Consider the following 26475-nt stretch of genomic DNA (forward strand, 5'->3'; position numbering starts at 1 on the left):
TTCTGAACCCCGCCGTCCCCCCCCCCCGCCAAGGGATCTTGTCAAGTTGCAGTGAAGTTAAGTTTAAATTTACTTATCAGGTCATAGCACTTTTTAGTTTCAGGTCAGGTTCATAGACCTGATCGGTTTTCAGTCATTAACCGTGGTTTTAATATTCAGTTTGTGAGTGCTTCTGATTACCTAGCCTTCCTACTGCTTTCTCAATTATATTCTGCGACTTAAGCATACTTTATTTTTCTAGATGTAATTCAGATTAAATATTGAGAGCATCGCTGAAAAATGTCCCTAATTTCTAGGAGTGACTGGAGACATAATATTATCCAATGTCCTTTCTTACCCTTTCCAGCAACAGAGATCCACAATCAGAAACTCACTGTCTTCGTAAGTATTGATGTGATGGAAAAGATTAAAAGAAGAGGTCCTGTATTTATTATTGAGATACTTTCTTCTCTTCTTGTCAGCAATATGAAGCCACACCTTGAAAAGTGAGGAAAATATTTTGATGGATTTAAAAAGGAAAACAGCATACATTATGAAACACCTTCTTCAGAAGCATGAATCTGGTAAGTAAATGTAAGTCTTACCCCCATGGTTTCATTGGACTCAAAACAATCCATGTAGTTGGCTCCCCAAAGACTCCATGAAGAAAGGAACTTGAACAAGTTAATTTTGACTGGCGTCTCCACAAAAACAATATAGTTGGGAGTCAAACCAAAACTGTTTAGAAACACAAATAAACTTGTGAATGGGAAGGACTGATTTTCAAACCACAAAGAAATACGTGCACATGAGGTATGCTCAGTTATATGAATCAACAGTGCCTACGTGAAATTAATTACATTTAAATTTAGGTTTCTGCAAGAAAATGTCATGATCAGGATTGGTATCAAAGGTAGGCAAAACAGATCTTTAAACTTGGTTTTCCTGAAGATTCATAGCAGGCCTTCAAGTTACCTATGGACGTAAGATGGCTTGAATCGGTCACTGCAGGGGAATTGTACAACGACCTCTGACTTGCTTATTGGATCTTCCTTGTCTGAAATAAAGCGGTTTTAAAAGGCTTTGGAAAAAGCCTCTCTTTTCTCTTTTAATACAAAGCATTTAGAACAGCTCATGCAAGTAAAGAAATACATTTCCAGATCTTGATTGTTTTGTTTTGTTTTGTTTTAGAGCTTATTTTCATTTTCTCAGTCATTGGTGTTTCTTAGGGAAATTTCATGAGAAGCTGCAGTCACCCAGGAAAATCCAAATAGCAGCAGATTTGGAAAAGTGCACTCAAATAGTGTTGTGCAGGCAGAGTACAGGGGAGTCACATCGTACAACTGGAGGTGGTAGGTGCTAAGTCAGGGAGTAAAGGAAAACTTTTGTATGGTCAAAATGCCTTTTATAATCTCTTAAGTTTCCTACAAAGTACAGTATATGTGGGTTTGTGTCATTAGCTCTGTACAGTAATTCTTAAGCACATAAAAGTTTGTTTACTGCTAGGTCAGTGGTCTTCAAACCTTAGTGTGCTTCAGGATGACATAAAGAGCTTCTTAAAAATCCTCACTGCGGACCCACACCCAGAATTCCTCATTTAGTCAACCATGGGTGGGGATCTGGATTTCTAGCAGCTTCCCAAATAATGCTGCTGATTCAGGAACTATATCTTCAGAACCATGCTACCCAATACTAAACAAAAATCCATTTTTATTCAAATAGTTCTGTCACCAAGATGGTTATCAAATTTCTGGCAATGAATGGAGGATGAATGGAGAATTCTAAAGAGTACTCTCTTTCTGTCTTAATATTCTTTCTCTATAATATTAACATGAGTTAATAGATTTGTTTGGAGTTTGGGGAATTAAACACACACAAAATACTTAGTACACTTTCATATATGTGTACGTGCAATTATGCATACATATAGGTTGGTTTAAAAATTTAATCTTGCCTGGCACATGAATAAGTGCTCAATAAACATTTCCTGAGTTTTAATCTAACTCTTATATGATCAAATACACATATGCACAATATTTTTGAAACATTGTAGAAAACAACTTGGCCACTCGTTTTCTATATTTTCAAGTTGTCATTTCCTGCTATGGTGCCCTTAACCATCGGTCCCTGGTAGGATAGGGGCAAGGGCAATCTGAGAATAATTTCACCATGCATATATAGTGCTATCCTGGTATTCTGATCTGGTATTCTGTATTTCTGGTAGCTTTCTCATAATATAGATACTTGTTTTAGGAAGAGTCAAATTGGTAAACTGACCTGCTTGTAGTGGAGGGATCTTTACAATATTGTAGGCAATTGAAAAATTTTTCCCAAAGCAATTACCAATGTTGTACACAGTTCCATCACTTTCAATATGGGGGTGAGCAGTGGCTCCATTGACAGAGACATAGTTGCAAAGATCAACCTATGGAAAGAGAGCAGAGGTCATCCATGTAAACAGATTGTATTACCCCTTTGGTCTCTAGGTCTGACCTCACTGCTACCACTTGCAGCCTCACCCTAAGTGCATTTTCTCTTTCTTTGCATCTTTCTGGGTTCTACCCTCTTTCAGGTCTGCCTGAATGCCCGTTTTCAGTGCAGAGCTCTCCTCTGACCCCCATGCTGACTCCCCCAACACCTCTGAAATCTTGGAGATGTCCCTGGTTGTGCTCTTCAGTGTATACCAGATGCTACTCTAGTTAGCCACTTTCCTTTTGCGCATGCAGGTTGTCCTCAAAGTGGTAATTTGAATCTTGGGGTTTCTTTATATCCCCCTTATTTTATTAGGTAAATTGTGTGAAACTGCTTATGTGCAGTAATTTTATTTTACAAAAATGGCAAATTTGTATAGTATAATCTAAATACCAAACCTGTTGTCTTGTGGAGAGCATAAATTTGGAACTGAAAGAAACCCCAAGATTCTATTTAGTATAGAGTCTTAACCTAAATAGACTTCAGGAGAACCATGAATCTCCTGGAATTAAATTAAATGCAAATGTTTTTGGAGAGAAGATTTAGCGCTTTAATTCAATGTGGAGTCTCATAAGAAATTCAGAATCACAAATCTAGCATAAACCTCTCTGTTTATAGAAAGAACAACTGAGGTCCCAGACAGGTCAAGTGACTTTTTCAAGGATACAGAGCCACATGCTGGCAAAATCAGCACTAGAATTTCTGGCTCAACACAGATTTATCGAATGAATAATTGATGAGGTATATATTTATTTAACCACAATTCTTTCTATTTGATTAAGAGAATGTGTTTTAAAGGGAGTTTTTAGGGGCGCCTGGGTGGCGCAGTCGGTTAAGCGTCCGACTTCAGCCAGGTCACGATCTCGCGGTCCATGAGTTCGAGCCCTGGGCGGATGGCTCCGAGCCTGGAGCCTGTTTCCGATTCTGTGTCTCCCTCTCTTCTCTCTCTGCCCCTCCCCCGTTCATGCTCTGTCTCTCTCTGTCCCCAAAATAAATAAAAACGAAGAAAAAAAATTTTTTTAAAAATAAAGGGAGTTTTTAGCATTCTTATTTAAATAATAGGCAAGACATTCATTCATTTATCAAGTACTCATTGAGCTAATATTACTGTGCCAGGGTCTAGGAAAACAGAGATGGTCTTTGCTTTCAACAACTGTAGTCTAGACTTGTGCTGTTCAATATGGTAGCCACATGTAGTAATAAAAATGTGGATTAATTATGATTAGATAAAACTTTAAATTCAGTTCTTCAGTCATAGTAGTCACATTTCAAGTGCTCAATAGCACTTGGACAATGATGTATAGAATACTGCCATCATTACAGGAAGTTCTATTTGATAGCGCTGTATATAAAATATAGTACATTGCTGGTAAATGCAAAATGGTATCTGTAGAGAAGGGTCATCTAACCCAGACTGGGAGATTAGGCAGGGCTTCTCAAGGACAATGACTCCAACTAATGCTTGAAAGACAAGTAAAAGTTAATCAGGTGGAGAAGGATGACAGTGTGCTCTAGGGAGTGGGAACACTGATGTACAGGCATTGAGTTGTGAAATAGCACGTGCTGTTTGGGGATTACTAGTCATCGAACATGGCTGCTGTCAAAGGCATGCATGCAGGAGGAGAAAGAAGAATCAGGCGGCCGCAAAGCCCTGTTTGGACTTTATTTTAGAAACTGTGGATGCCTCCGATACCGTAACACATTTATGCCTGAATTTTAGAAACATTGCTTCTACTGAATTAAGGAAGTTGTATTTAAGAGAATCAGGCTAGAGGCAAAGGCACTGGTTAGGAAGCTATTTTAGTAATAGTAATAAAAAAGTTTCAGATTTTTAAAACTATATTTTTATATGAAGTCAAGGTACAGTGCTGTTGACAATGGAACCTGACCCCTAATAAAGGCCGTTTTGAAGCCATACATGAACATTATATTTGCAATTATATTCCCATAGCAATTTGAGTACAGGTTTACTTATCAGAGTTAAATGAATGGTTTAGACCTCAGCTCCATGGTGCCTGAGTGGTTTAGTCGGTTAAGCGGCTGGCTCTTGATTTTGGCCCAGGTCATGATCTCATGGTTTGTGAGATTGAGCCCTGTCACACATGATGGGCTCTGCGCTGACAGCAGGGAGCTTGCTTGGGATTCTCTTTCTCCCTCTCTCTCTGCCCCTCCCCTGTTCACTCTCACATGCTTTTTCTCTTAAAATAAATAAACTTAAAAAAACAAAAGAACTCAGCTTAAGTTCTTCTCTAAATGATCTAACACATACTCTTATGTGATTACAAACATACATTAAAAACAAGAATGAGCTATTGAGAGTATATGTTAAGCCTTAGTAAATAGTCTGCTGAGAATGATAAATCAGCTATTGATATAGAGACTTAGTGTTGGGACTATTATTCGTTTCTATTTACACTACACTGAATTTCTAGTTTTGGTCTTAAATTCCCCTAACTGGTCTCCTAACCATCTCTTATCTCTTCTTTCTTCCCACACACCTTCCAGATTAAATATCCTAAAGCACAGCTCTGCTTATACCATTTCTCTGAGCAAAAACTTTCAATAGCTTCCCATTAACTCAATAACTTATTCCAGATTTTTGTCTTACCCATGTTGTCTTACCTACTGATGTGTCCTTTGCATCTAGTGTAAGTTTTGATACATGGAAGGGACTGAATAAATATTTGTGTCACAAATGAATGAATGAATATGTTAAGCATTTTTAAAGATTTTCCTTCAACCCGTATTATAAGTGTTTAAAATTTCATAGATGAAGGAACAAAGTATGCCCTCTCACATTAGGTAGTAGTTGATGACAAAGCAAGGAGGTGAAACTTAATCTATCTGGCTCTCGTGTTCTTTCCCCCAAACTGCACAATTAATGGTAGGGTGCAAATTCTAAAGTCTTGAGCAATGTTGCCTGAGCACTGTGTCCTACCTGTTTAATTGTCTCCAAGGTCTCAGGATTAATCTTTGTAATGAAGTTGGTCTCTGTGCAGGCATAGTAATCTTCCCCTACTGGGTAGATGTTAACAAGGGCATTGTCAGTGACCTCCACTCCTCGAAAGTAAGAAAAAAACCTGCAGAAACAAATGGAGTTTTCAGTCCAGTAACTTCCAAGCCATGAGAGAGAAGGGCTAATGTAAAATGTCTTTAATAATATGCCGTTGAGTTTCAGTAACCTGGAAAATATATTCTTGCAGGGATCTGGGAAAGCACAAGTGCCAAATTCCGTTATGACGATCCTTTTCTCAGTCATTGCCCGAACGTAAGCATCAGTGCGGATGAACCTGAAGGACACAGAGACATGGCAAAGGGTCATAGACAGGGCCAGTCAGTATGTCCATATGGAGCTGAGAATGGTCAGAGAGAATGTGGAATCCTAAATCCACTACATCAAGAATAAAGAGTATTGTCAGGTCACTTTCTCAGGGTGACTAAGAAAGAAAGCGACAATGCTGTGAGCTTGAATTTATGCCTTACAAACCTCCCAGTGACAGATGAGGAAATTGAGGCTCGTGGCTTGGACTTGCTATGTCCAAGCATGGAAATTAAGCGGTTGGCGTCTGTAATGAAGCTAGGTTAGAACTCAAGTCGACCCAAGCCAGGAAACACGCATTTCTCCATATCACACTATGCAGTGGGTAGTTCACATAGGACCTCCAACTTCCTGTAACCTATAACCCATCAACTACACTGAGTGGAGAAATACAGAACATGGTGTGTTGAATTATATTCTTTTCAGTCTCTCTTTGTCACTCTTTGTCACTCTTGTTTTTTCTTCAATTGTAAAATTTGTTTTGCTAGTTTTAAAAGTAGGGTATTCTTGAATCCAGTATCTTGCACAGGCAGAACTCCTGAACCATATCCCATACATTGCCTAGGATTTCTCACATGGAAAATCAATTAAAATCTGATTTTGCACTTCCTGCAATTTGTATAATAAGTGTTTAAAGTTTCATAGATGAAGAAACAAAGTTATGAAGAGGAAAAAGTACCAAGGTCTTTAGTGAGCATATGAAAGCTTTCTCTGACTTCTTAGCTAAATTTTTGCTTGATCTGATCGAATTCTCTTCTATTACCGTCTGAGGTATCCTGACTACTTCAAGTCTCCATTTGCTCTTCAGAATTCCTGATACCTGTGGTGATCAACAAAGTGTCTAACAGGTCTGAATATTAAAGCATAAGACTATTTATTGTGGTGTTAATGGGTACTTCCTGGAGTGATGGCTTAAGCTTCAAGGCTTTTAGCAACAATCCCCTGTTTTTAGAAAACTTCTCTTTCTTGTATTATTATGACATAATCTGGTCCTTCCCTCTTTGTGCCACCACTCCCTCCTTCCCAGGGGCCTTTCTGATTATTAAAAAAGAAAAGGAGTCAAGAAAACCAATGGTCTAATAACTATAACAGTAACTATAATAATAACAACTTATTATTACTGAATGCTTCCCAGGTGCTTCATTTAATCCTTGTAATGAACCCTGAGGTAGACTCTATTATTTTTTCATTTTAGAGATGACAAAACCAAGAATTAGAGAGTAACATCTTGCCAAACATTGCCTACCTAGACAAATAGTGTCTGGTAGATACAGAATTTGAAGTCAGGCATGTTGGACCCCAAAGCTCTAGTTCTTAGGTTCTTTATCATGGCACACCTCCCAGGTACCTATGCAAATGCACTGGCCCAGTGGATTCTGAGAGTAAGCAAATATATAGGTCTCCTCTTGGGTTCAAGAGGTTCAGAAGCACGTAGGAGGAAGAGCTGAGCTAGGTCTCACCCCTAGGAGGATTAGGACCTAGCATTCTTTACCTTCTATGATATGTGACATGTCCTTCTTTAAAGTCAAACTTGTGCAGGAGGGCTTGCCCATCAAACAGGTGGTAAAATGGTTCAGATCCAACTTCAAAGAGTCCTGGCCCACATCGAAGGAGACTGCCAGTGAGCCAGAGGGGGATCCTGCCTGTGATGAAGGCGAGACATAGAACATTGCTTCTTACTCCTGCCCTTTGCTGTGCTCATCCCTGGTAAGGTGTGGTGATTATATTAGCAGCTCAATTGGGCAGCCTCTTCGTAAAGCTGGCAGTGATTTTCATTCCCAGTTCTCATGCTGGGCAGCCCTGACAAAAATGCCTGCTGACTTGACTCTCCTTTTACTAGGAGACCAAGTGGCGGGAAATGTCACAATGCCTGAGTTTGGATAAAGGGTTGGAAGGAGACAAGGAAAAGGCCCTTGAGGAAATGGATTCTCTACCTAACAGATTTCCCCAGGTATCAATACATTTGCCTTTTAAGAAAAAATTCAAATTTCTTGATATATTTTGATGGAGTGAGGAATAGGAGAGGTAGATTAGGAGCAGGGATCAAAACACTATAAAAAGATATTTCAATAGAGAAGAGCATTTAAATGGAACAATAATACTGGCTTTTTGAAATCTAGAGTCCATTGAGGGTATGGGCTACTGTCCAGATGAAGGTTAACCTGCTGTAGCAGGAATTGCACAGGGCTGCGTGTCAGAGACCTGGATTCTGGTTCAGGATTTGCCATGTGACATCTCTAGGGCTCAGTGTCCTCATCTGCAAAATGAGGGGTACACAACAAAGGCCTAAGACTTTTAGTTTAAGCGGTAAGGTCTGTGCCCTTTTATCTATTGAAAAGTGCAGTGTTTGCATAATCCTTACCAACTTTTTTTTAAACAAATGGATTATTCCCAACAGTTCAGTTTCAGCAGCCTGCTTCCTAAGAATTTATATTTCTGATAAAAACTTTAAGAGAGCATGACTTAACTAAAGGCATAACATTAATTTCATTGCTAGAACCTAAATTGTTAGAATCTAGCTGAGAAAGAGCATTTGGCTCATCTCTTCTATTTTACAGAAGAGGAAATGGGGGGTGGGGGAGAGACTTGCCATATCCAAGCAAGGATGCTGTACGGGTCATATGAGGTCTTTGAATGATGCTAACAATGGTAATAATAACTACTTATTGATTGCTTTGTGTTGAATACTAGGTGAATCTTTCAATTAGTTTTAATCTTCACAACATCCCCATGAGGGAAAGTTTGGTTTTTGATAGGTAAGGGAACTGAGGCTCAGAAAGTTTAAGTAACTTGTGAGATTCACAGCCAGTAAAATAATGGAGCTGCAATTAGCACCTACATCTGTCTGACTCCAGAAACAATGTAACAGGCACGAAACCTACCACCCTTTATTATAATGTTTCCAGATGCTTGTCACCCAGTCCTCACTTATCCAGACACTGATGGAACAGACATTTATAGGAAATTTACTATGTGCCAGACACTGAGTTAGGCACTGACTAGTTTAAAGATGACAAAGGTGTAGTCTCAGTCCCCAAGGGATTCCAATCAGGCAGGATTTTTCCACATTAGGGAAATAAAGGGTAAATGAGAGGAAATAGGTTTCTGATACAAAAAGGCCACACCTCCAGATTCCCCTGTCTGTAGCCCACAGTGGGAAACACTACTGAGAGATGCCAATGAACAAAAGCCAGTGAAGAGGGATCTCGACAAAAAAGAGAAGATGGTTTCAAGACCCGTGAGACCAACCTGTAACATGAGCTGTGAGTGGTGAGGACAGTTCCTCCACAGTTTCAAACAGTTTCTTGTAACCACCAGCAGGATGTTCAACTCTGAAAAGGTGGAATAATGGGGAAGAAGCCCATGTTGATACTCAAAAAAGTCCACTGACACAGAGGCACAGCTTCAGGAGAGAAGGCAGTCTCTGGATCAATGACAATGCACCACTGCCAGTCTAGCCTTTGCTGGGAGCACATGGTATTTGGGGGCTGGAAAAGTCACCAGGTTTGCAAGGCAGGGCCCCTGGGTCAGTCCTCCACCTTTGATGTGAAGAGAAATGACCTCCCGTTTAATGTCATGGTGGACTTAATTCTGCCTTCTGCAGTTTTCCCATATTTCTGAAATCAACTAATCCTGTTGCTATCTCTTGACTTCCCGACAGAGTCCTTCCCACAGAATTACCCTGCCCTGTTGCACTGCTTTGTTGATTCTCTTGCTTCATAAAGAATCTCCAAGAGTAGGGAGATGACAGCTTTTTGGGTTAGTAACTCATTCTCTGTTACTCACCTATATTATACTATCATCTCTTCCTATCATCTCATTTCTTCAACAGTCTCCAAGAGTTATGGTGCCCTTTAAAAATAGTCTGACTAGGAGATTCAGGTAATATTCTTGCTTATTTTCTGCCTCCTCACTTTGGCTCCATTTTAGAACTTCTTAGAGTGGGAACTCTGATCAGACTCCCTAATTATGATAGCCATCTTTTATTAAGCACTTACTATGTGCCACACACCATAAAAAGAACTTTGTATGCTATTAGCTCATTTATGTCACAACACCACAATGGGTAAATACTTGTATGTTCATTCTATATATGAGAAAACATAGACTACACAAAGTTAAGTAATTTGTCCAAAATCACATAGCTAGGAAATGGCTGGAACCTAGACCTGCCTCATTACAACCTTCATGCTCACCACTGCTTTCAAGGCCCAGTCACAAAAATCCCACAGTAATTTAGACCTAAGTGCTAGATATATGCTTCAATATATAAATAGGAAGAAATTTTCCCTGTCAAGACTGGAGGCCTCCCATAAACAGGCCATCAATCCTCTTCAGGACCCCTTGAAATAGCCCATTTACTATCGACCCACTAAGGCATTGAAAAACATCTCTCAGAGATACTTACTGGATGGACATTTTCTCTCAGTGAAGGATTGAGAGTTCTGGCACGAAGTGCAGAATGAGGAAGCAAGTCCTCAACCAGGGGCCTTTATATGCCTTCTAAGTCTCTCTAAAAGGAGTTAGGGCTTTCCAAACCCTTTCCCACCCCCTCAGCTGAGAGAAGGGAACAGAAGTGGCTTTCAGCACTTAGATCCTCCTGATGCTTGAGCATTATTTGGGCTTGCCGTTCCCATAACAGTTTTTTGGCTGTTTTCCAGAGACCTCAATCCTTCCCAAAGAGAATGACAAGTGGATTGGAAAGAAAGAAGCTGTGTGGGAGTGGCTAGCATCAGGCCTGAGCTGATCCGGGTCACCCCACTGGAAACTGGCACTATTCTCTGGCACTCACCTCCCTCTACCACCTCTGTGCCCTCATCTTCACCCTCATTTATTCATTCACTTACATCTTTTTAAAACATCTATTACATATCGTCTATGGGTCAGACAGGGATGGGCATTGTCCCCATCATCACAGATGGTATAATTCTGCAAGGAAAACAAGAAACTAACAAACTACTGAATAAAATTTTTTAAGTGCCATGATTGGAATAATCATGATATGGAGTGTTATGGAAGCATATTGCAGCACCTCCAACCCTCTCTGGCTGCTTCATTGGCCCCATTCAGCACCCCAGTTACAATGAGGCTGAGGACTTTATGTCCTTCCAGTTTGCTAAGGATGAGCCCTTTTCATGTCCTTGCCTGTCACTAATGCTTGCTTGCTCTCCACCTCATCTTCCTGTTCATTTGTATGTGGGGAGACCTCAGAGAGTAGATGGCCTTATTTCCTTCACATTTCCATAAGCCTCAGTTTGCCAGAACAGACATGGTACTGCCTACTGGAAATGGACAAAATATATACTATACAAGCTGATGACTTTAACATTTTTTGAGGAACTCATTATCCATTTTGAAATTAAGAAGTAGTTATGGCTATTCACCCCGGAGCTCTTAAACAAAATGATTAACCTGGGCATCCCGAGACAGAAGGCAAGAGCTTATTTTTCCAGCTTTCCTTGCAGTGAGGGCACAGACTTGTGACCTGGGCTCCACCAATCAGAGGAAGGGGCAGGGGTACTCATGGTAGTACCCAGTGCCCAGCACCAGCTGTGTCTCTGCTCATCCAAGGCAGTCATAGTGCCTCCATGGAGCCATTCGACAGTGGGGCTTGGTGTATTATCACTGGCCTGGTATTATCCAAGCCCCATCCTTTAGCCATCTCAGGGATTCTATTAGCTACCTAATATTTAAAATATTTGTGTGCTGTTTGATTAACTGAAGTCGGTTTCATTGTTTAGAACTAAGAGCTCTGTCTCTGTAGAATGTTGATAATATAGGATACTGTGGTATCACATAGGATGAATATCTATATTGGTATATGGAGGTCCCAGAGGATTTTTGAGGAAGTCTCTAAGCTGAGATAAGAAGAATATGTAAAAGTTAGCCAGTCAAAGGGCAGGGAGAAGAGTGTTCAGGCGTGGCTGGTAGCATTTACAAAAGTCTAGAAGTGAGTGTGATTTGGGGAAATGGTGAAAGATGAAGCTAGATTAGAGATAACCATAGGCCAGATTATGTAGAGCTTTGTAAACTATGTAAAGAAATTGAGACCCATATCTTGAGAACACAAGGAATCACCAAAATGTGTTATTCAGAAGGGTGACACAATCTGATTTGCATTACTAAGACTACTTTACTTACATTCTGTATATTGGAAAGGGAGATTTGGGCAAGATAAATTACAGACCAAACAAGTAAAGGTAACTGATGTAGGGGGATGTATTGGGGTTGGAGATGAATGATCAGATTCAAGAGATATTCCAGAGATGGACTGATCAAATTTTATGATTGGTAAATGCATTGGAGAAATAAAAGGTAGAAAAAAGGATAAGGATAGATTTCTGGATTGAAATATGGTACAAATACTTGAAGTACATACTGTGTGTGTGTGTGTGTGTGTGTGTGTGTGTGTGTGTGTGTGTGTGTTAGAGAGAGAGATGTTTTAGCAATGCAGAGAGAATGAATTCTGATTTTTATATATTTATTAAAGAAAGAGATCACTGGGGGCTGTAATAGTTGGAAGACTTCATAGGGAAGTAGAGTGAGTTGGAATCTAAGTGACACGCAGGGTACGGGCACAGAGAAGATAAAAAAAAATATCTGGTAAAGGGAGCAGAGTGAGAGAAGGCAGAGTAGGCAGTGTAGGAAGCAATGTTAAAAGGAATTTCTATCTCTTGCACCACTTCTGTTGGCTCAGAAGTGTCTCTTCTTGAGTAGAGTTATGGGCCATGTTGTGATACCTGTCCACTATCCACTGTCATTCCACTGAAGAGAAATTCCAGGAATGCTATAACCCAGCTGCTTTTCTTCATTTTCACCTCCTATTGCAAGGGGCCAAAGTAGAAGGCTTTGTGGCAGCCAGGTGCTAGAAAACCTATACCAGCTGAATGATGAAGCACTGACAAACTGCATTTTCTATTGAAGAGCATTTTCTGGGAGATGAACACCAATCTGATGAGTGCCCATGACTGTACCAAATGCCTTTCATAGGTATTCCTGTGTTGACTTTGGTATTCTGGGATCATAGCCATGTTGTTTAAGAACAGGAATTAATTTTGGTGATTTTTGAATTTAGTTTTGCATCTTTGGTAGCCTTTATTTCTCAACTTGTTTCAATCCTAGAAATCAGTGGCTTGAGGGTCATTTAAAAAAATATAAGTCAAAGTTCATTCCTGGAAGACTTATAGACTCATGGATCATGTGAGTCATCAAGTTAGCATGCTTTATTAAAGTCAAAATGAAAACTCATTACTGTGCACTGAACCTCACGGAACCCGGAGTTCTTCAGGTATAAGACAAAGGAAGTATGCAAAAGCATTTTTTAGCTCAAGGTACTCTGTACAAATATTAAGTGATATTCAGCAATGCTCATGCTTAGGGAGTGTGAGTTCATGTCTAATCTTCCAGCTAATACCTTTTACCTCAGAGATAACCCATTTCTCCATATTCTCTCTTGGGTGAAGTCAGAAAACAGCTAGGCTCTATCCTTCCCAAAGCATTGTTTTGACCTCTTGGCTTCTAAAGCCCCAAATGTGGATCTCTTTTTCATCCGACCGTACCCTTCTGTTGTTTCGGTGTTATACACTGGATCACCAATGTGTTGTTCCTTTTTCTTTCTTCCTCTCCTCTTATTCTCCACCTTAATTTTTTGTTGTTTAGAAAAATCAGATCTTCAGTTTCTGTCTGCCAAACAAACTATTTCATTTTGATATATTTTGGTACATTTACCAAAATAATATTCCTTTCTTCATGCAGAGCTTTCTTTACATTTAGTTATTTTTGAGAGACAGAGTGACAGAGCACAAGTGGGGGAGGGGCAGAGAGAGAATGAGACACAGAATCTGAAGCAGGCTCCAGGCTCTGAGGTGTCAGCACAGAGCCGATGCAGGGCTCAAACTCATGAGCCGTGAGATCATGACCTGAGCCGAAGTCGGAAGCTTAACTGACTGAGCCACCCAGGCACCTCTACATGCAGAGATTTCTTAATAGGAACTGATTTCACATTTCTTTGAAGAAATCATTTTTGAGAGAATAATCCCAGCCATGTGGCAGACTATGCTGGGCTTAGAGGTCATGGTGAGGAACTTGAATTAGATTGTATTCTTAGAGCAGTAAGAAGAAATTAAAGCGTTTTGAACAGGGTAATGACTGAGGTGATCTGATTTACACCAGTCTCCCGGATATTTGAAGAACAGATTATAAGCATCTAGAGTGGAAGCAGAGAAAGCAATAGTAGTAGTTCAGGTGAGCTGGTAACGATTTTTAGTCTAGAGTAGAGCAATGCAGATGGATTTGAGATCTGTTTGGTAGGTAGAAGTTTAGGGCTTTGTGTGATGTAACTGATATGCCTGGGATGTAAGAAAATGCAGTCACGGGGACTATCATTTATCTGTTGTAGCATAAAAATTAATCATCAAACCTGAGTGCCCTACAACAGTAAGTGCCTGGAGTGGCTAGCTAGGTAGATTTGCTGATATTGGCTGGACTTGCTGTCATAATGGGATTTGCCTGGCTGTTGGTTAATCTCTAGGTCTCAGCTGGGATGAGTGGGGTAAACTGGCTTTACCATACACATTTGTCCAGCGGGATAACCTGGGCACATTCTGCCTGTGGCAGAAATGAAAATGAGCAAGTAGAAATACAAAAAGTCGCTTAAGGGCTAGGCTCAGAACTGATAACCACCTCCATAATTTTCTGTTAGCCAAAACAAGTCCTGGCACCAGCCCATACCTCAAGGGGTATGAAAATAGCCTCTACCTTTAGTGAGAACTACAGTGTCACACAGCAAGGTCATGGATACAGGGAGAGATGAAGAATTAGGGCCATTTTGTAGCCAGATGCATGAAGAACTAAGTACGATTTTTAGCAACTGAATGTCATACTGTTCTTTAAGACTAGGGGAGGAATAGTTGAGTGGAAATGGATGTATCAAGAGTTCCTGATGAAATGTGAGATTCTGCAAGATATTCATCTTCTCCGTAAGACTTGTCCACTCTTCTTCCCTCCTATAGTACCTTGGATCCTCCTTAGCCTGAAGAAACTTGTTCAGTGGAGGTGGGATTCAAACCAAAGTAGTCTGATTCCAGACTGATTCCAGTCTGTATTCTTATAATTACTATTTCTAACCCCACACTTAAGTTCTGATAAATATTATCTTCTCGATTTTATTATGTGCTTAATAAGATTTTAGTACTCCTTGTAGACAGATGCTCCTGGAAGCCTCCCAGTTAACTTGTCCCTAATCTGCGTCTTCAACCATTCCCCAATAATACTGTCAGAGTGATTCTTCTTAAAGGAAAATTAGACCATGTCCCTTCTATTCTTAGAGGCTTTCAAGAGGTCTGCATTACTTACTAGATAAAGTCTAAGCACTTTAGCATGACTATAGGATCCCCCATACCCTGATCCCTGCCTATGTCATTTGTGTCTTTGTGTCCTCATCTGCCATTCTCTTTCATTTGTGCTCCAGCAGTACCAAGTTGCTCATTGCTTCTCATTAGTTGTGTACCATTTCATGCTTCCCTTTGTTCATAGAGTCTAGCTAACTTTTCTTGGAAAAAGTTTTCTTTTTCTTCTCATCCTTCCCTTGTCCATCTGGTATATGTCTAGTTTCTATCACCACTCTGATAGAGCATCACCTTCCTGTGATGCCTCAGACAGAATGCTCTCTTTTATACTTTTTTTGGAAACGTTTATGTAAGTCCATTTTTATATGTATCACGTTACATTGTTTTATTGTTAGCATGTCTATCTTCCACTTTAGTTTGTGAGCTTCTTGATGATTGCTGAGTGATAGAATTAAATCACCCAGCACAATGACATTTGGCTAAACCATTCAACACCTGTCAGGATGGAAACTGGCAGCCACCCCAGCTGCTCCCCCAGGGTGAAAACCAATAGACTAGCAAAATCTCTGCACTCACTTCTGCTGCACCTCCATAAATCATGCAAGGCAAATATCCTGCCCCTCTTATCTCCCCACCACTGCCAAAATTAGTCTGCCCTGGCATCATTGAAAAATGTCATGGGGAAGGAGATAGATATATATATAGTCCCCTGACCATGCACACTCTATCTTCTGTCTTCTCTAGTAGATACCAGAGTGCTCTCTCTCTTTTAATTTAATTTAATTTTATTTCATTAAAAAATTTTTTTTTACTGCTTATTTATTTTTAAGAGAGACAGAGACAGAATGCAAGTGGGTTAGGGGCAGAGAGAGAGGGAGGCACAGAATCCGAAGCAGGCTCCGGGCTCTGAGCTGTCAGTACAGAGCCCGATGTGGGGCTCGAACTCATGAGCTCTGAGATCACGACCTGAGCTGAAGTCAGACGCTCAACTGACTGAGCCACCCAAGCACTCCCAGAGTGCTCTCCTATTGGTGGGTCTTGCCCCTCAGGAAATCCCCTTGCTTTGCACATGGCTATGTGAGTAATAGTTTACTTTGTGGTCTCTGGCTTGGGTGTGATATGTTTTGACATATCCTTAAAAAGGTAGAGCCTATGCATCATTATGTTCAGGGCATCAGTATAAGAACTCAATAAAATTTGTTGGTTCAACCGAGTTAATATAGGTCACTAAAATAACTGCCTTAGTGAATTGAGCACGAGAATAATCTTAGAATTGTGTTTATAAAATGAGTGGAATTTGGGTTTGTTTTCTCTGAAGAATTTAAAATATTTTACTTAAAATGTTGATTATAGTCTTATTTTAATTAATTAGCTCTTGCTTCACACAGACACACAAAGCACAAAAGAGGATTCTGGGCCAGCCCTAGTGGATTAGTGGTGCCTCAGCTATTTAAGGCCTTAGTACACTTTTAAGTTCTCTGGTTCTGCAAGTTGGTACAAATGCAAAGAAGAATGCGCAGCTGAAATCTTTCAGAACAGACTTTTTTCACCCTCTCTGGACCAGAGAACTGATTAGACAAAAGAACCTCAAATGTGGATTAGGAATAACTTATCCTCTTAACTTTAGGCACATGAATATCAGAAAAAGAACTATTCTAATAGCATTAGGAATCCTGGTTGTGCTAATCCAGTTTATGAAATTTTATATTAATTATGGGTCATTCTCAGACAATGGGAAAATAGGTTTACTAATAAAAGAAATTTGTTAATAACAATTGACTGAATGTCCACATATATCTTTATTCCTTTACTTATTGGAGTATATTATCTGTTTTTGTTCTTGTTTCCCTACTTAGAGAGTTTCTTGAGACAGTGCCCTTGTTTATTTGTCACTGTGTGGTAAAGCCCAGCACTTAGTAAGTAGTTATTAAATATTTTATTCCAATATAAATCGTACTTATTTAAATTTGAATTTCTGCTTGTTAGATGCTAGCTTATGGAAATATATTTTTGTAAATTGATGTTGTATCCTGCATTCTTCCTAAACTCATTTATTCTGGCAGTTTTTTAAGTAGATTCCATCATATTTTCTAATAGAAGATCATGTTGCTGTAAATAAAGACAGTTTTACTTTTTCTATTCTAATCTAGATGGTTTTTATTTCTTTTCTCACCTTATTTTATTGACTAGAACCTCCAGGACAGTGTTAAATAGAAGTGGTAAAAGAGGACATCCTTGTCTAATTCCTGATCTTAAGTAGAAAATACTGAGTCTATCACCATAAAGTGTGATGTCAGCTATAGCTTTTTTCATAGATGTCCTTTATCAGGTTGGGGAAATTTTCTACATACTGAGGGTTTTGAATCAGGAATGGATGTTAGATTATGTCAAATGCTTTTTGTTGTTGTTGTTTTCATTAAGATTATCATATGAATATTATTTATTAGTTTGTTAATATGGTGAATTATATTTATTTTCTTAGAATATTAAACCAACTTTGCATTTCTGGGATAAACCAGAAACATATATTATCATTTTAATCAACTTTTAGATTCTGTTTAAGACTTTTACATCTATGTTCATGTAGGATATTAGTCTATAGTGTATTGTTTCTTGTAATGTTTTTGGTTAGTTTATGACGGCTTTAAAGAATGAGTTGGAAATTGTTATCAGCTCTTAACTTGTCTGGAAGACTCTGTACAGATTACTATTATTTCTCCCTTCAGTATTTGATGGACTTCATCAGTGAAGCCGTTTAAGCCTGAAACTTTTGTTTTTTGACAGGGTTTTGATGACAAATTCTATTTCTTTAGTAGAGACGGGACTCTAGATTATCTATTTCATTTAAGATATCTATTTCATAAGATTTGTTAGTTTGTGTCTTTCAAAGAATTTATCCATTTCACCTAAGCTAGTGAATATATTGGTATAATGTTGTCTATAATAATTCCATATTATTTTTTTTAATATCTGTAGAATCTGTAGTTATGTTGCATTTCTCATTCCTGATATTGGTAACTATACCTTTTTCCTTTTTTTTCACTGATAAATCTGGCTAGGGGTTTATCAGTGTTATTGATCTCAAAGAACCATCTTTTTTAATTTAATTTTTTTATTAATTTTGTTTCATGTTTATTTATTTTGAGAGACAGAGTATGCAAGCAGGGTACGGCAGAGAGAGAGAGAGAGAGAGAGAGAGAGAGAGAGAGAGAGAGAGAGAGAATCCCAAGCAGGCTCTGTGCTGTCAGTGCAGAACCCAACACAGGGCTTGATCCCATAAACCATGAGATCATGACTTGAGCTGAAATCAAGAGTCAGACTCTAAACTGACTGAGTCAATCAGGTGCTCCAAAGACCCATCTCTTTAAACATATATATATGTGTGTTTGTGTTTAAAACTGAATTTCTTGTTGGCTGAATATAGTTTGGTCTTTTTTATCAATTTGATAATATGTGTCTTTTAGTTGGGATATATAGACCATTCATATTTAATGTGACTATTGATATGGTTAAATTTGAGCCTACCATCTTATTGTTTTCTGTTCATTTCTTCCATTCTTTGTCCCTCCCCTCTTTTCTGACTTCTTTTGGATTAATCAATTCTGTTGTTGTTAATACCATCTAGTGTATTTTCATATCAGACATTGTAGTTTTCATCTCTAGAATTTCTATTTGGGTTTTTTTTTTAATATTTCCTGTATCTCTACTTAAATTTTTGAATATTTTAATATACCTGTCTGGTACCTATAACATATGTGTCAGTGTCAATTGACTGATTTTTGTCTTAATTATGGGTTATATTTTTCTGCTTCTTTGCATGCCTGGTAATTTTTATTGGATACCAGGCATTTACATTTTTACTTCATTGGTTGCTAGGCTTATTTATATTTCTTTAAACATTTTTGTGCTTTGTTCTGGGACTCATTGTTTTTGGAAACAGGTCCTTTTGAGTTTTGTTATTAAGATTTCTCAAGTGGGATTGAAATGTGCAGCGTAAGGCCAATTTTCCAGTACTGTCCAAATACTAAGGCAGAATTTTTCTGTATGTTCTACTAAATTCTCCATGAATCATGAGATTCTAGTCTGGATGGTGGTAATAGATAGGTCCTACTCTCAGTTCAATGCAGGTGACTATAATTTCCTCTAATCCAGAGAGATTCCTCTTGGCCTTGGGTAATTTGCTTACATAAAAGCACTGATAAATATTTCAGCAGAATACTTAAGGGGGAAATTATGCAGAGCTTCAGAACTCTCTCTGTAGGTTTTCCCCTCTGTGGGACTCCTTCTTGTGAATTTTAAGTCACTGCATTCTCCTCAGATTCTCAGCTTCATCTTCACAACTAGAATCTTCTAGGTTCTATCTAGGTTCACTTTCTGGGCATCACAGCACAGAAACATTTCATAGCACTAAGCTGGTACATTTGAATGACTTACCTTGTTTAGTGATCATCATTTTTTATCGTATGATGTTGAGTATCTCGGACACTGTTGTTTTAATTTTTATTATTTCAGGCGAGAGGATAAATCTAGTCTTTAAGAGCTTAATTTTGGTTGGGAGCTGAAGTTCACCAATTGATAAAATTTTTGACATAAATTTCAGAGACCTGATTAAACTTCATATAGAACAACTTGGGGTGTGTGTGTTACATATCTTTGGAAGTGGGAAAGTGAGATTATAGTATTTTATGACTAAAGGCATTAGGCATAATATGCTAATGCAGGCTGGATAATGCAGGAGGCAAGAAATTTTAAAAAGACTGTTAAGACTTACAAATAGTGTGTACACTATGTATATGGTAGTGAATCAAAAGAGAAACTCCCTATTCTAAAGTTTTTTAAATCTACACCCGATATGGAGCTCAAACTCCAAGATCAAGAGTTGTGTGCTCTTCCGACTGAGCCAACCCGGTGCCCCAAAGTCCCTTTCTTCATCAGACTTCATTAGAGTTTGCATGAGCACAAGTGTTTGCCTAATTTATTATTTTTTTCACTCATTGAGATGTTTTATTTAATTAGGATAGACAATATAACCCCAAGAATATACAACATATGACATGCATTACCTCACAGCTTTGTATTTCCCCATTGTAACACCTGTATTGTATTATAATTGGCAATTTATTTGCTTCCCCAACCAATCTGTCAGCTTCTCTACATCAAGATTAGGGTGTTTTTATTTAGTCTTTTATCCCCATTGTCTAGCACAATGCAGAACACAGCCGGTATAAGTGAGTGAAGAAATGAATGGATGATTAGATGAATGAATGGTATAAATTTTCAGTATTAGGGTTGACTGTCAAGGAAGTTATTTTGGATAAATGGGTCTCTTGGTTACTTTTAACCAAAAGGTCAGGTTACGTCTGACACCTAACAGTCAAAATAGCCAACACATTTATTCTCAAGCCCAAATGAGGTTGGTGTGTAATAATAATAGGGTTATGTGCTCAGTATATGTTTTTTTTTGTTGTTTTGTTTTGTTTTGTGAGTCAGCTTCACACCCAGTGTGGAGCCCAGTGTGGGGCTTGAAGTCATGACCCTGAGATCAAAACCTGAGCTGAGATCAAGATTCAGATTCTTAACCAACTGAGCTACCCAGGTGCCCCTCAGTATATGTTTTTTTAAAGTTTTAATACTAATCTCTGTGACAACATCAAGCTTTTTATTGCCTTCAAATTTAAACAAATAAACAGCAGTACTTCCTAAACTCAAACAAGTGAGAAGCTAATTATATGTCCACTTGAGCAATATCCAGTATTTACTTCATGATATGGCAAAGGCAGCTCTATATTCTTCCAATATGAAGCAATAAATTGATAGATAAAATTTTTAAAAGGCAGCAGTTAATTGTGGATCATGGCCTTGGCAGCAGGATCCATGTATGGGTTTCTAGGACCAAGAACAATGCCTAGAAGGGGTGCCTGGGCGGCTCAGTCTGTTGGACGACCGACCTCAACTCAGGTCATGATCTCATGGTCTGTGGGTTCTAGCCCTGTGTTGGGCTCTGTGCTGACAGCTCAGAGACTGGAGTATACTTCAGATGCTGTATCTCTGTCTTCTCTTTCTCACCTTGTGTTCTATCGAAAATAAACATTAAAAAAATTTTTTTAAAAAAGAACAATGCCTAAAAATGAATGAAGAGGTGAATGAACAACACTTCATCCTTCTATAGGTTAATTCACTATCTCAAAATGACTCTGGGAGCATAACTCAAAAAAAGGAAAAGGTAAACCCATTTAGCAAGGTAATATCTATATTTGATGAGGATGCTATTATTATGGTTTATGAAAAGAATACCCATTTTTTAAAAAAAATGTATATTCAATAAAGCATATATTTTATAATCAAATGGCCTTGGGCCACTGTAGAAAATGGGCAGGAAGATTGTTTTTTAGGATATTTGTGAAATATAATGCTGTAGCTTAGCTCAAACTATTCAAGCCATGATTCAATACCCTGAATTCCAATCAAGTTTGTAAAATGAGGTGTCACATTGAAAACCTCTGCCAGAATTAAGTTGCTTCTCAGAAGGTCAGAATAGTACAAGGGCACACAGGGGAAGAGAAGGAGAGAAGCCACACATAAAAGAAAACATGGTAAAGTTGTGCATAAGTTATGGGGCTTTAATGATATTTTATAATTCAACATCTGGCCAGATATTTGATAGGACATCAAATATAATTATGAAGAAGTGAAATATCAGAAAAGAATTCATTAAAGATGTTCAAGTCAGACTTGTCAAATTGACTTATTTCCAAACTCTGCTTATGTTACATATAAAAAAAAAAAGGTCAAGGGGGGGCGGAAATTAAATTAGATTCTAATAGCTTACCATGCAAGCTTTGTTTTGTTTTGTTTTTTGTTGTTGTTTTGTTTTGTTTTTACCATGCAAGCTTTGAGGATTAGTTTGCAACTGCTGATAATGGCACAAAAATGTGCATTCGAGCTGTGAGATATTCCGTGAAACTGCTACAATGACTTTTTCTGGCATCAATCATAAATGCAGAAATTCACATTCAATCCGATTTGCTAGCTTTTTTTTTTCCCACTATAAATCTCTCAGGATGTTTCTTTAGCTAAGTTCATCATAACTGCCTGGTCATATACAGTTGAGGCAATTATTCGAAGAAACTACATCTTAAAAATCACTTTCGTTTTTAGTGTTCACACTTCTGAGTGGACACTATAGATTTTTTTGTTTGAATCATCTACTGTTGAGCTAAATTGCTTTTTTATATATTTTTGTATGAGGACACATTTCTGAGTGGGTAATGTGTGATTATTTATATTCATTAATTAGGAATTTCTTTTAACAACTGATTTAGAAAGGCTCCAATTGCACTGAAATTACATTTTAACTGTTACATTGGGAAGATCTATTTTAGATTGATATGGCTGTGAAGCTTCTAACTAGTAGAACATAGATTTGAAAGAATCAGTATAAAGTTCACATTTGAAATAGGGTAGAAGAGACAGTGGTGCCATCTCTTCTATGAAGGGCATTAAATGAATTTCTCTACTATGGAATGGAGGAAAACTATTTAATCAGTCATTGGGCCACTGGATTCTTTCAGAGCTTGTGGGAATGTAAGAGGCGAAGAGAAAAGGAAGTGACAAGGAGTTCCTTCTTCCTCCCTGCCCGATGTCCAAACTTGGATTAAGTTGGAAACATTAGCTGGGTTTACAGAAATAAATAGATTTGTTGGTCTTTATTGAATTAACAGTCAGATTAATATAGTAAAACTACCAGCAATTCAATAAACATTTCAGTCATACCAATGACTAGTTATATTTTCTTTGACTAGACCAACGCAGAATCCAAGATTAGTATAAAGGAGCTTAGAGATTATCTAGTACAAACCTCCCATTTACATGTTAGGATATTAAAGTTCGAAAAGTGTATCTAACTTATTAGTAAAAGTCTCATTGCTTTTACTCTCAACTTAGAATTGAAATGGCCTTCAATGGAGTACTATGTGGCAATGAGAAAGAATGAAATATAGCCCTTTGTAGCAACGTGGATGGAACTGGAGAGTGTGATGCTAAGTGAAATAAGCCATATAGAGAAAGACAGATACCATATGTATTCACTCTTATGTGGATCCTGAGAAACTTAACAGGAACCCATGGGGGAGGGGAAGGAAAAAAAAAAAGAGGTTAGAGTGGGAGAGAGCCAAAGCATAAAAGACTCTTAAAAACTGAGAACAAACTGAGGGTTGATGGGGGGTGGGAGGGAGGGGAGGGTGGGTGATGGGTATTGAAGAGGGCATCTTTTGGGATGAGCACTGGGTGTTGTATGGAAACCAATTTGACAATAAATTTCATATATTGAAAAAAAATAGAATAAAAAAAAAGAATTAAAATGGCCTTGGTGTGGAGTATAGCAACTAGATTTGGGGTATGTCAAAGCATATTTTCATATTTGTCAATTTTAATCTTTTCTCTCCACCAGAGATCATTTACTTCTGACAGCCCATGTGTGGCCCATATGGATGCCAGAGAGCACTTTTCTTTTTCTTTTTCTTTTTCTAACATTTATTCATTATTGAGAGACAGAGAGAGACAGAGCACAAACATGGGAGGGGCAGAGAGAGGGGGAGACACAGAATCTGAAGTAAGCCCTAGGCTCTGAGCTGTCAGCACAGAGCCCAACGCGGGGCTCGAACCCACGAGCAGTGAGATCATGACATGAGCCGAAGTCAGACACCTAACTGACTGAGCCACCCAGGTGCCCCCAGAGAGCATTTTTCTATGTCACTTTTGATTATCAGGGGTGGGGCTCTAGGTCTTGTCTCTCAATTGGGCTATACCCAGTATGAATGTCCAGACTGAGTTCCCTGGCAAAATTTACTTCCCACCATGGAAACCAATTTTCATGAACCCAGCTTGTAGGAGTCTGTCAAGCCAATAAGAATTAAGCTGTGATCTTTCTAGATTCAAACAGTCATGTTAGTTAAAATCATGCTACATGAGAGATAAAGCAGCATTTACCAAATCTACATTGTCATAAGAATCACCTGGGATACTTTTTAGAAATACAGATTCTCTCTCTGAAGATTCAGGCTCATTAGATCTAAGTTGGTAGTTAAGACAAGATGGAGAAACACTACAATAGGGCATGCAGGCTGGCTAAAGCAAGGCAGGCACAATAGAACTTAGATGCCTGTTATCAGGGTAGGAAAAGCTTAAAAGGCAAGATCAGAGGTAGATCAGACAGAGAGGCAAGGGACCTTGTTCTTATTGGTTAGAGCATGCTTCAAAGTTGAGGCCAGTCAGGGTCATTTTTGGCTCTAAGGAAAGACTCAATTCTCTGAAACTACCTCTTTGGTTCTTCTTCTAGTATTGTCTCATTAATTCCAGTTTACTTTGCTATGTCAAATTGTAAGTTCCTATAATTCCTGATGTTCCCAGTGTCCGGCATCATTGTCACTTGATTCAGATTGCTGGAATTAAAACAAAACGGATTCTATAGGGATGGTGAAGAAAACTTACACAGAGGAATTCTTCCCGTTAAAGATGATTTAAAATTTTGCCTTTTAAAAATCATTGCCTGAGACTGTAAATGTACAACTCTCTCTTTAACAATGGTGGGATAGCTTCATTCTCTTGAGTGCTTTAGCGTCTGAATCTTGTGGAAAAGGAATGCCTTTTGTTGTGACCGGAGGCTATGGAAAAGTGTTCATGCCTTCAGATGATCTGGAGAGCTGTTCAATTCTGTCTTAATTCTCAGCAGCATCACATGGCTCCTCTGAGATCTTTTTTTTTTTCCTGGTGGAGAGGATCTCTTAAATTATTTTACCTCCTTGTGCCTTTGTTTCCTCTTTTAATATGCCAGTAATAATTATACCTACCTCAAAGAGTTCTTCTGAGAATAAAATAAATTATTAATGCAAAGTACTTAGAATACTGCCTGGCAACAAGTGCTCAATAAATGTCAGCTATTATTGTTTCTGTCACTTCAGAAGGAGAGTAGTTATGATGCTGAGGTAAGACAGAAAAGAATCATTGGGTCATGTGGAAGATTGATGACAAATGGTGGCCCTTATTCATGCCCTCTGCAATCTGTCTTTATAACTCTTTCTATCAAGAGATGGAATCTTTTTTCCCACTCCTCGAAACTGGGCTGGTCTGTGACTTCCTTAGACCAATGGAATGTGGTAGAAGAGATGCTATGCCAGTTCCAGGCCTAATCCTCTAGAGGTATTGCCCAAGTCCACTCTGTGTCTTAGGACTTTTGACTCTGCCATGAAAAAAAGCTTAGGCTAGCCTGCTTAGAAGGTGAGAGACCACATGAAATGAAGACGATTCATCTCAGCTGAGGACATTCCAGGTCAGGCAAGACCAGAAAAACTATCCTGAGCCCAGCTGAAATTGCTTAACTGCAGAAGTGTGAGTTACATAAATAGTCATGGTAAGCTTTTACATTTTGGGGGTGGTTGATAAAGGGGTAGAGGGCTTTTGGGAAGAAAGGTAAGTTGTGGGAAGGTGGCCAGAAAACGTATAGTAAGCAACAGTGTAATAAGGTTTAATAAGGTTTGTTAACCAGATTTGTCAGTGCCTTCTCCATTGGTGAGTTGTTGAGTTCTCCTTTTCCTGTTATAGGAAAGGGGGACATCTTTACAAATGGAAATTTCCTCCATAAATGTGAATTTCTTTTACAAAAGGGAAACGTGTGCCCTGATTTTAGATCTTTTTCTGGGTGTTCTGGTTCTCAGTAGCCTTTAGCTCAAAATAACCCACATGCCAAAGAGGCATATTTTGGCATGGTGTATTCTGGTACTGTTTAAGATACAGAAGAAAAAAAAACCCCAAAATTTCTGGTCTTCAGGAGTTGTGTTAATTTCCTATTATTACCACACACTTAGTGACCAAAACAACACAAATTTATTATCTTATGGTTCTAGAGGTCAGAAGTCTAAATTGGCTGGACAAGGTCACTTTCCTTCTGGAGCCTCTAGGGGAGAATCTATTTCCTTGGCTTTTCCGGCTTCTAGAGGCTGCTTCTATTCTTTGACTTGTGGCCCCTTCCTGTTTTGAAGCCAGCTGCGCAGCATTTTCTCTTCTTTTTTTTGCTTCCATCTCTTCACATCTGTCTTCCGTATTCCTCCTGTCTTTCTTCTATAAGGACCCTTGTGATTATATTGGGTCTACTCAGATCGCTCTATCTCAGGATCTTTATTTTCATCACATTTGAAATGGTTTCTTGTTTGGTTGGTTTTTGTTATTGTTTTTTTTTTTAAGTTTTATAAGGTTGATAATCAGGGGGTTTTGGCATGAGGACATGAACTTGTTTGGGGGCCTGTTATTCAAGCAGACACAGGAGGATGCATTTTAGTAAAGCTCATCTTTATAGGATAAAGC

General features: G+C 38.6%; 1 protein-coding gene and 1 long non-coding RNA gene across 6 annotated transcripts in view; one reads left to right on the forward strand and one right to left on the reverse strand.

Moving 5' to 3' along the window:
- The window catches only part of RPE65 (retinoid isomerohydrolase RPE65), a 21465-nt gene extending 11162 nt beyond the window's left edge, over positions 1–10303 (reverse strand). Inside the window, exons 1-9 of one of the 2 annotated variants that reach the window (XM_040470599.1) lie at positions 10179–10303; positions 9020–9102; positions 7263–7413; positions 5634–5741; positions 5390–5531; positions 2257–2404; positions 955–1036; positions 585–717; positions 338–477 (exon numbers count right to left, since the gene is read on the reverse strand). In XM_040470599.1, coding sequence (XP_040326533.1) covers positions 338–477; positions 585–717; positions 955–1036; positions 2257–2404; positions 5390–5531; positions 5634–5741; positions 7263–7413; positions 9020–9102; positions 10179–10189 — 998 coding nt within the window. In that variant the 5' untranslated portion in view covers positions 10190–10303. The remainder of the gene's footprint in view (positions 1–337; positions 478–584; positions 718–954; positions 1037–2256; positions 2405–5389; positions 5532–5633; positions 5742–7262; positions 7414–9019; positions 9103–10178) is intronic. The other variant, XM_040470600.1, reaches the window with a different exon arrangement.
- A 5728-nt stretch (positions 10304–16031) lies between these two features.
- LOC121027298 (uncharacterized) overlaps positions 16032–26475 on the forward strand; it is a 28307-nt gene continuing 17863 nt past the window's right edge. For 2 of the 4 annotated variants that reach the window (XR_005788650.1, XR_005788651.1), the window contains exons 1-2: positions 16032–16194; positions 16974–17033. This is a non-coding gene — a long non-coding RNA (uncharacterized LOC121027298). The remainder of the gene's footprint in view (positions 16195–16973; positions 17034–26475) is intronic. The other 2 variants (XR_005788648.1, XR_005788649.1) reach the window with 1 other exon arrangement.

Source organism: Herpailurus yagouaroundi, unplaced genomic scaffold, assembly GCF_014898765.1.
Source record: "Herpailurus yagouaroundi ecotype Mexico unplaced genomic scaffold, PumYag 77, whole genome shotgun sequence".
Taxonomy (NCBI): domain Eukaryota; kingdom Metazoa; phylum Chordata; class Mammalia; order Carnivora; family Felidae; genus Herpailurus; species Herpailurus yagouaroundi.